This window comes from Centruroides sculpturatus, unplaced genomic scaffold (genome assembly GCF_000671375.1).
Source record: "Centruroides sculpturatus isolate CEXI.00-Female unplaced genomic scaffold, Cexi_2.0 scaffold540, whole genome shotgun sequence".
Taxonomy (NCBI): Eukaryota; Metazoa; Arthropoda; class Arachnida; order Scorpiones; family Buthidae; genus Centruroides; species Centruroides sculpturatus.
In genome coordinates, this window is record NW_019384831.1 from 84,683 (window position 1) to 94,825 (window position 10,143).

Sequence of the window (10,143 nt, forward strand, 5' to 3'; positions counted from 1 at the left end):
CCTCGTCTGGGAACCCACAATAATTCAGTTTAATATGAATTTCATGTTGTACGAGTCACTTAGATTTTACAAATACGTGAACCGTTCACAGCCTGGTAGACGTATTTGTAAAATCTAAGTGACTCGTACAACATGGAATTCATATAAAATGGAAAAATTAACAGTGTTATGGGGGGATCGACTGTATACAATTAAAAAATAGAACTTTCATTAACTGGAGTGTAATTTTCATCTTTTAGTCAATAATGCCAATTTTAACATATGGTTTTCAACCAGTCCATACTGACAAATTTTTTACACCTTCGAGATGGAAGAAAGGAATTTACTTGCAAAGGCTAAGTATGTGACTGCAATTAAAGAAATTAAAAACGATGGAGGAAGTACAGTTATAGCTACTTGCTTACTCTAAATGAAAATAAATGAGAAATCATTATACAGTATTTGTATTAAGACATTTTTTTTTACATTTAAATTGCTAATTTGCATTTTTAAATAATTTTACATGTCTGCATAACCTCTCTGCAATAAACAAACAGGATGATTTGCATAACAAAATTGTATATCGCTACTTTTATTAAGCTGTATACTGTTGAATTTTTCTTTAATAAAAATATTTCATACATGTTTTGCGAATTATTTTTAATACAAATTAATTTTCAGTTATCAGCAGATAGAAAAATAGTTATAGCAACGTGTAAGTGCAAGGGAGGTATCTATGGTCAGTGTAAACATGTAGCAGCAACGATTTTTGCATTAAATAATTATAAAAACGAAAGTGTTACCAGTGAAAAACAACAATGAGGAATTCTACAACATAAGATATACACATCAGATGGATGTCGCCTTAGTAATTGTGTAAAAGGATAAAAATACCAGCATCGTTATCATCAAATGCATCAACATTTTTATTATATAAAAAGAGTAAAATACATTAATTGTGTTCTTTATTCAACGTTGAGAGCTGAAATCGATGAAGATGCACAATGTCAAGTGCTGCTATCCGATTTAACCAACACAGTTCATGTGAGGAATTATATTTTAAAGATATTACACCGTTATTTGAAAGTAAACGTATGAATAATTGTTATAAAATTGTTGAAGAACTACCTACAAACATAACATTTTTAAATGGATTAAGATTTTTTTTTTAGTTTTATCATTTCATAATGATAATGTGATTATCACACTTTCAAAACTTACTCAAATAGACTATCTCACAAGAAAACAAAGCAGATGTCCAGACTGGTTCATTTACTAACGATACAGATTAAGCAGCTCTATGGTTCATTCTATAAAAACAAGAAAAAGCAATTTTGAAAAATTGGCTTTTGAAAAAAAAAAAAATTGAAAAGTTTTTAGATTTTTAAATAATACATTCAAGGAAACAATTGCAACTGATTATGGAATTAAATTGGAAAAAATTGCGAAAATTTCAATTTTCGTTTAAAAAATATAGTAGAATAATTGAATAATTGATGCAGGAGTTATCATTTGTAATGAAGCTCCCTGGATTTGTGCAAGCCCTGGTGGTACAGTAGAGCGTCGTTTATCCGAAGGTCGGTTATCCGAAAGAATTCCAGTCGGCCTAAAGTATAATTTTTATTTGTTTTTATATTTTTCAATGTATTTATTTCGTTTGTAAAACATAAAGAAATCATTTTTAACGATACAATAGCCACGATTATTATTTTAAAAAGTTTACGTTAGGCTTAACATCGACGAAAATTCAACGCGAAGCGACACGCAACGGAGAAAAATTTCAACACGGGATAGGTTAATGTATTTTTTTCGTACATAATCGGTTATCCGAAAAATAAGTTATCCGAACAACCCCAGTCTCCAATTGATGCGGATAAACGACGCTCTAATGTATATGCAAATGTGGAGATAGAATAAGCTTACTCGAAATTAAATGCCCTTACACGTGTAAAGATTTTTAAAAGTTTTGTCGATTTCAAGACAAATAAGGTATTTGTAAAATATTTAGAGTTTAAAAATTCGAAACTTTATCTAAAAGAAAATAGCATTTATTATACACAAAATCCAATTAGCTTTATATGTAACAAATATTCAATTTTCTTATTTATTTATCTATAGTGATGAACAAAATGTAGTTCTTAAAGTGGAAAAAGGTGAGACATTCATTTGTTCACTATTTGAGAAGATGCAATCCTGTGTTATGTAAATATTTTCCACCAGGGCGGCGCGCGAGTAACTTGCAATCGGACTCCATTGTTATTTGAAATTCTTTTCTGTCATAGTTAACAAACATTTAAAAANGACTACCTGGAATTTATACCATCCCGCTCAGAGACCACGTGTTATGTAAATATTTTCCACCAGGGCGGCGCGCGAGTAACTTGCAATCGGACTCCATTGTTATTTGAAATTCTTTTCTGTCATAGTTAACAAACATTTAAAAATATATGTGATATCTTTTGTACTACCTAACAATACTCTAAAGTCTAAACATCTAATAGTATACGAACATGCGATCAATGGTTTATATCTATAACGGTATGCCTAGAATGGCCACTAGGGGCGCCCCTAGCTATTATGTAAATTAACAATAAATTATTTTAATTTGTAATAGGAATTTATTTTTGATATAAATTTATTTATTATTTATATCAAGGAATGACACCGCTACTGTTAGAACGCCCATCTCGCGGGGGGGGGGTAAACCTAGCTCCCTCCCCACGAGGAAGGAAATAAATTCGCCGAGGGAAAATTCTCCCACGGGAAGGTGAAAAACTTTCCCATTGATATGAATTTATTATTTATACCACGGAATGACACCGCTGCAGCAAGAACGCCTACTATGGGGCGGCCCGGGCTACTACTAAGACAGATTCCGGTTCTGCCCTGCAGGCCCCTTTTGTAGCTGGGCCGCTCTCCGGGCTTTGAGCCGCCCTCTAGATCCCCATTGGAATTTTCGCTTTATCGGCGGCCCCGGGGCCCACTGTCCAGTTGGAAGAACCCCTTCGACCCACAAAAAACCACCAAAAATAGANTAGTCAATCTTACTCGTTTTCACTGAGTGCAAGAATTAGGTCCCCCTATTCTGAGGCTAATTAGAGAATTATTAGATGGGTCTAAAAACATGTTTGATTTCTCAAAATAAAATATATTTAAAATATTACAAAACGAAGGCTAAATACGAATAAAAATTTGATGTCTTCACACGCCCTTACCTACTACAGGAATACAATTTAACATGAGCAGAATCGACCTTTCCTTTGAGGATACTCTTTGCTTACGAATATGTAAAATTGATTAATCGATTATTCGAACCGTATTTAGTACAATCGTTTCACTCGTACGATACTACTTTTCATAAACTTTATAATTTTTTTATATTTGCTTTGAGTNTTCTTGTCCCTAGCACGCGCGTCGTTTTATTTTTTGTTACACACACACACACACTTCTTGCTCTTCGCAACCAATTTTTCTGGTCCACAACAATGTAATCCCTTTCCAACCCCCTAATTTAATTTTCAATAACGCAAACGACAGTGTATTTCGTAACAAAGATAAGAATTAATTAAAAATCTACTAATGTGAGGTAGATAATAAGGACTTATCACCAAAGTTCTCTCTAAGCTGCGCTGCCGCGCACTGCTCAAATTGGTGTGCGCACTGATATGAACTGGTTATTATTAGATAAAAATGAACACTACAAACACCTAAGATGCCAGCGAGAAAATTAAACACGAAGTTCGAATGTGTTCGCCCGCGTTAAACGGATATCATCAGGCAAGCAAACTGCTGAGAAAAACACCGGGGGTTGCCGAACGCGTGTTTAGGTATAGGGGTGTTGACGTAATGAGAGGTATTATGTATTTTTAGTTGTCTCGAGTAAACTGAAAAACAGTTGATTTTTAATTTTGTCTTGAGAAACAGTTCCAGGTTTTTCTACTTTTAAATTTTCCATTTTTGAGTCTNGCAGAAATTCTTTAAATGAGCGTGTAATTAACAAAAAACAAAGAATTTAAATTAGGAAATAGAGCCTCCGGCTTAAGTTGCTACACAAAGCGCGAACGCCCGAAATGTCTTTCCCCATAGACCCAACATTGTACATTTGCCGCTCCATCACGCCCGAACGGTTGTGAATTTTCTATTTATGATAGCAGTGGACTCACCTACAATGCAAGAGCTTTATTTTGATATCCGAACCAGATTCCTACTCTAAGGCATTGACACCAGACATTTTGTCAGCATGCAAATATAATAAGAGCAAAGAAGAAAGCAACGCAAGTGACATCAGTGTTCACGAATACAGGAAATTTTCTATAAATAAAAAAGTATGGATCGAAGACTTAGTTTGAAAAGTAATTTCTAAACATTAATCGAAAATACTCGAGATAACGACGAAATGTAACTTCGGAAGGTATTAGAGAGGTTGCGGCCGACATTTTCAACGCGAAAACTTGTACTTCGGACGTTTAGCACCGCCTTCCTGTAAGCCTAGAAGTTTGACAGTGGCGTTTGGAACATCGATCATGGCCGCAACCTCTCTATTCTAAAACGATTTATGGAAGAAACGATGCACTTTTAAGAAATTCGTAGGAGGAAAACTTACCAGACNTTTTTATAAAACATTATAAAACAGATGATTGCAAATTTTATTCATTTTACTAACAAATTAAGTAAATACGTCGTAGAGAATAGATTAAATAGATGCTCCTAACACTAGATTAACACTAGAGTCTTTTTCACATAGAACAACAGTCTGCTTCAAATTGAAACCAAATAAAAATTATCTGTATACTTAATAATACCTGGCATGTTATTAAGTTTCTTACATAACGTTTAAACCACTTATTATAAAACCCGTATTCGAAAAGTAAAGATGCAATGCTCATAAAAATCCAAGGGAAAATTATTTTTTAGTTTGCTCCACACCATGTCTGTTCAGGTCAGATGACTTTAATTCCATCATAGTATGCTTGTAGTTTTTGGTTAACAAAATCGTGTCAATTTTAAATCCTGCCAATTGCGATGGTTTGTTCGGTGATTCGTTCATCGACGACTTGTATCTGTTTATGATATAAACGTTCTGAACAGTTAGAACATCACCAAATGAAATCCTACTGCTAGATTAAGCCAGTCCGCACAATGCTTACACTACACAAGGTTTCTTGCAAACATTTAAGTGAGAAGTTTTTGAATATCCATAATACGTCCAAGCAGTAGCTTAGCGTAGGGGGACGGTAGCGGCGGTCCGTCCCGGGCGGCAATATTACGTTTTAGGGGGCGGCAAATTTTCACAATAAATAATAATAATATCTTATAAGAATTTGAACTATTTTATTTCATATTTTCGTCCACCTACGATTCGGACCGATTGAAATGAGCACGAAATAGTGTTACCATCCGACTCGCCGTCCGGGGATATCGTGCGCAACCTATCGACCTTTTGTTTTTTGTTTTTTTTTTTGCTTGCTTCATTCGTAATCATATACACCTCAATAGAGCTAGGTCACCTGCGTTACTCTTATCCAAGTCTCGCTAGCGTCACCTGGATTTTCAGACAAATATAATATTAACAAGAATCTAAGCGTAGAAATTCATAAAAACTGGTTACAACTATTAAAATAGAAAGTATATACAGTCGCGGGTGCGGCATTCTGGGAGTGAGACGTTGCACGTTGCGAGGCATGCGGGGGAGGCCGTCAAGTCGGCAGGGAAGGAAAGGGGAGAGGGAAGACGTAGTGCGGAAGGTGCCTGATAGATATCCACAAGGTACAACCTACCTATGTAACAGACTGATGAGGGGCGAAAGTCCGAAACGCGTATCTATATGGATTAAAAGTTAATGAAATTATTTGCCAAGTGTCAATAAATTCACCAAGTCGTGACATTGAACCAAAGTTCAAAGAAATTCAAAGAAAAAACAGTTCGGCCAGGTCCGCAATGGGGCGGCAGAGTACAAAGGGAAAGGACCGGACATATCCGGATTGACCACTCCTGAACAACTCCTGAAAATTTTTCGACTCGTCCAGATTTTATTCAGGGTTTTCCAGAGCGGTAGGCTACCATTTACAATTGATTGAAATGGTAAAGGCTATGCAAAAAATGGGCAATTTCTCACAATGCTGCCTCCAGGAAAGAGCTTTCATTTTGGAAAGTTTTTCTAGCTTATATTTAGGTGTTAAATACAAATAAAATCGAATTTAGTTATGAGTAAATTAATGAACTAAGTTTTGCCAACTTGGCAAAACTTAGTTAATCAATTTCTTTCTTTCTTGTCTTTCTTGACCTTCGAAAATAGAAAATCCTTCTTGTTATATTTACATGTTAGAGGCATAAAGATAATCCGATAAACTCTATGTAACCATTTTGTCAAGCAAAAACTCACCAAATACACAACGACCGTATAAAAACGCTGGAATACAAAGAACCTTCCAGATTTTATACACGTGGCTTAAATATAGGCTTTCTACAGAGTATAAGCTTTTGCAGAAAAGTTAACAACATTTCTTTATTATATGTAGGTATCTATTTATAAAGGGAATTAAAAATTTTCGAGAGTTTATATGTTTTCTTTTTAAAATCATACTGAAATTTTCGCAAGTATTTTTTTTCTGAAAATATTAAGTTGAATCCATCAAATTAAAAATTAAACTTTTGAAGACAACAGAAATATTTATTCATTAGTAATTTTCTTAATTAGCTTCTAAAACAAAAAAGTTATACAACAGAATGGCAGAAAGCAATATATTCATTAAAACAACACTACTTGCTATGTTATATAAGACACATTTAGAGTAGGATGCAATTAAGATAATTAAAATTCTTTATCGGAGTATATATTAGAATTTAGAACAAATGTCATTCTGACATAGTGGACTGTATTATTATAATAAAATAGCTAACATATTAAACAAGTATGTATATTCATACATAATTAATTAAGGATAATTAGTTTTCGATATTCATTACATGAAATATGCCATTAATAAATGCACTTATAAAATACGTACTTAAATGGAATATATGCGTGTTACTAAAATTGACTTTGATTGGAGTAGAACGTTGACATAGGCAACGCAACAACTCGTGGAAATCTGCCAACAGAGAAATATCTCCCTGGTGGTGACAATGGAGGGAACCTGTTTCCCTGTTTAGGTGTTAGATAAGTGAAAAAACCCGGTAATCTTCACGTGGTGAGATTTAGCTCAGGCTCGAACCCGCGAGCAATATTTAGGATACAATGACTTCGTCAGAAACCGGCGCTCAAAGGTTTGACTCTGAATTTGGAAATATTGATTCTATTATTGCCCGCAGGGCTGAAAGAGTAAACAAAGAAAAATAATAATATATTTATAATTTAAAATTATGGAAAACTCAAGTAATGAAATTAAAATAATTCTTTATTCTTTAAATGCTGCATTACAAATTCTCGGGTTAAATATATTAAAATGTGACTATCGTAAGAATTCATGGAGTATTCGATTTTTTGAATTTTATTCAAATTTACTCGAATTTTTTTTTTATCCTGAATACTCTGGCATTAGTCTCCACGACATTTTCCGATAAATTCGTATGCGGAAACTTGTTTAACTTATTCGTAGGTTTCAAATACATCATGCAGTTATTTGTTATTGGTACGATCGTATCCTTGACTTTTCAGTTCTCTTTACTTAAACGAACTCGTTTAAATCTTCCTAGTAGTAAATCTTGCTATGAAGTGGAGAAAACATTAATTACATCCATAGAATTTCAATTTGCAGTTTTCTTCGCAGTCACTGCTATATTACTAGTCATAGGTTACTTCATTCTTGACTTTTCTCTATATTTTGCCATGGAAAAGGCAACTTCAATGGAATTTCTTCTTTGCAATATCGATTGGGCATTATTGTTATGTTTTTTAGGAGGACAAACTGTTTCCATAATATTCCTTCTTTATTATTATTTTCTCGTTTTATTTATCGGATTTAACGCATTGTCGAGCAAACTCGATGTTGTTCCTCGTGGAAGGAGCATGATCAAAGATCTAATCGTATACGTAATCGAAGAACATACAGAATTAATGGAAAACATTCGAAACGTCAATAATAAACTCGAAATGTATTTTCCTGCTATTTACTGCATTAATTTATATGGGTTCAGTATCCTGATAACAATTTCTTTGTTTTACGATCTACCGTCAGAGTTTAAACTGGTTGCATTTGTTATTATCATATACGCATTTTTCGAATTTATGATAATTTCATTCGGTTTATCCAGATTTACATCCTCGGTAAGTTTTATTAATGAAATATTTGTACAACCAAATTGATATATAATTTATAATGTTTAACATTCATTTCAGATTTATGGAAATTTCAACGAGATTAATAAATTTTCCTCATGCAGATTCTCCCTTGTTTTTAAATTGAAGGTAAATTGAATGTTCTACAGTACAGTACTAAGTTATCAATAAATTTTATTCTGAAATTATGTTCTTTTTCAAACAGATGCTGAATTTTATGAAGAGATTCGGGAAAACACCCTTTGGAATTTCTTTCGGTGGATTTTTTCGAGTCAAACGCAATTTCCCGATTAAAGTAAGTTTCGATTAAATTATGCATTTTAATTTATTATTGTGAATTTTGTCTTCATCCCTATTTTCCCTTTTAGATGCTGAGTAGTCTTTACTCTATTCTTTCTGCACTCATCGAATTGGCAAAGAAGAATAAAAGTACGAAATGTACTTCATTACGTTCCCTGAATGCAAGTAATATTCAGAACACATCACTGTATTGAGAACGTTTCAACGTAAATACATAAAATCAACGAAGTTTCGTTGAATTGAGGAATAGATCTGCAGCTTATCGAGATAATGCTGATTTTTCTATAACTACATACGGGAATGAATATAAAACATTTATAATATTGAGTAATTAGAAGCACTTCTTATATGTACGAACACAAAAAGTAATGTACACTTGATGAGTAGTGTAGAAAATAAAGTTTAAAACTATCGTATTCTTTTAATTTTTAGTCATTAAATTGTTAAACATAACCTAACGAAATATTAAAACACTCACCATACCACGGTGCTAATATTTTCTGTACACAGAAAGAACAGATCAGAATAGTCACGACACTTGTTCCCTGCAACCTTCTGTTGGAAACCTTCTGTTAAATTGATAATTAAATAAGCTGGGTGTGTAAGAAGTCACTTTCCAATATTTACTTCTTTCATTTAGTCGGCTATTTGTGAAACCTCTAATAATACAATAATTAATGCACCCCCTTCGTTAGAAATTATATATTTTTTAATATCAAATGACGTTTCTGGAATGGATGGGTTAATATGCCTTTTTTTTTTTTAAATTCTGTTTAGCATTTATAGATAGCATTTACAATTTTGAAACTTCAGAAAACAAATTATTCAAGGAATTTTATTTTAAACGCAAAAACATATTTGTTAGTACTTTGTATATTTATAATAAACCCGGCGTTTAATTTAATTTTCAATATTTATTGCTGAAAATTTTTAAATATTATAATCCATATAAATACAAATTAAATATTAACTTGTTAACGTGCTCAGTAAATACGGCATTTACTTTCATTCAAATGTTTATCGATTAAAAGTTTCGAAGTAATTTAGGGGACAGAAAGGTGAGTAAAATTGCTTAACTTTCTTAAAGTGTAGCATGTATATTTTTGATTAATATATGCTAAAAATTAAGAAAAAAAACTCAATATTATGCATTTTTGAATGTTAAATATAAGTATTTAAATTTATGTAATTAANGAGTAAAATTGCTTAACTTTCTTAAAGTGTAGCATGTATATTTTTGATTAATATATGCTAAAAATTAAGGAAAAAACTCAATATTATGCATTTTTGAATGTTAAATATATATATAAGTACAGTAGAGCGTCGTTTATCTGAATCAATTGGGGACTGGAATTGTTTCGATAACTTATTTTTCGGATAACCGATTATGTACGAAAAAATATATTAACCTATCCCGTGTTGAAATTTTTCTCCGTTGCGTGTCGCTTCGCCTTGAATTTTCGTCGATGTTAAGCCTAACGTAAACTTTTTAAAATAATAATCGTGGCTATTGTATCGTTAAAAATTATTTCTTTATTTTTTTACAAACAAAATAAATATATTGAAAAATATAAAAACAAAAAAAA

General features: G+C 32.6%; 1 protein-coding gene across 1 annotated transcript; it reads left to right on the top strand.

Annotated features, from left to right (window-relative positions):
• Positions 1 to 7,382: 7,382 nt before the first annotated feature.
• On the top strand, positions 7,383 to 8,965 carry LOC111630132. The gene is made up of 4 exons (XM_023374160.1): positions 7,383 to 8,245; positions 8,318 to 8,386; positions 8,463 to 8,552; positions 8,626 to 8,965. The coding sequence occupies exons 1-4, from the start codon at positions 7,592 to 7,594 to the stop codon at positions 8,749 to 8,751; spliced, it is 939 nt and encodes a 312-aa protein (XP_023229928.1). The 5' UTR covers positions 7,383 to 7,591; the 3' UTR covers positions 8,752 to 8,965.
• Positions 8,966 to 10,143: the final 1,178 nt, after the last annotated feature.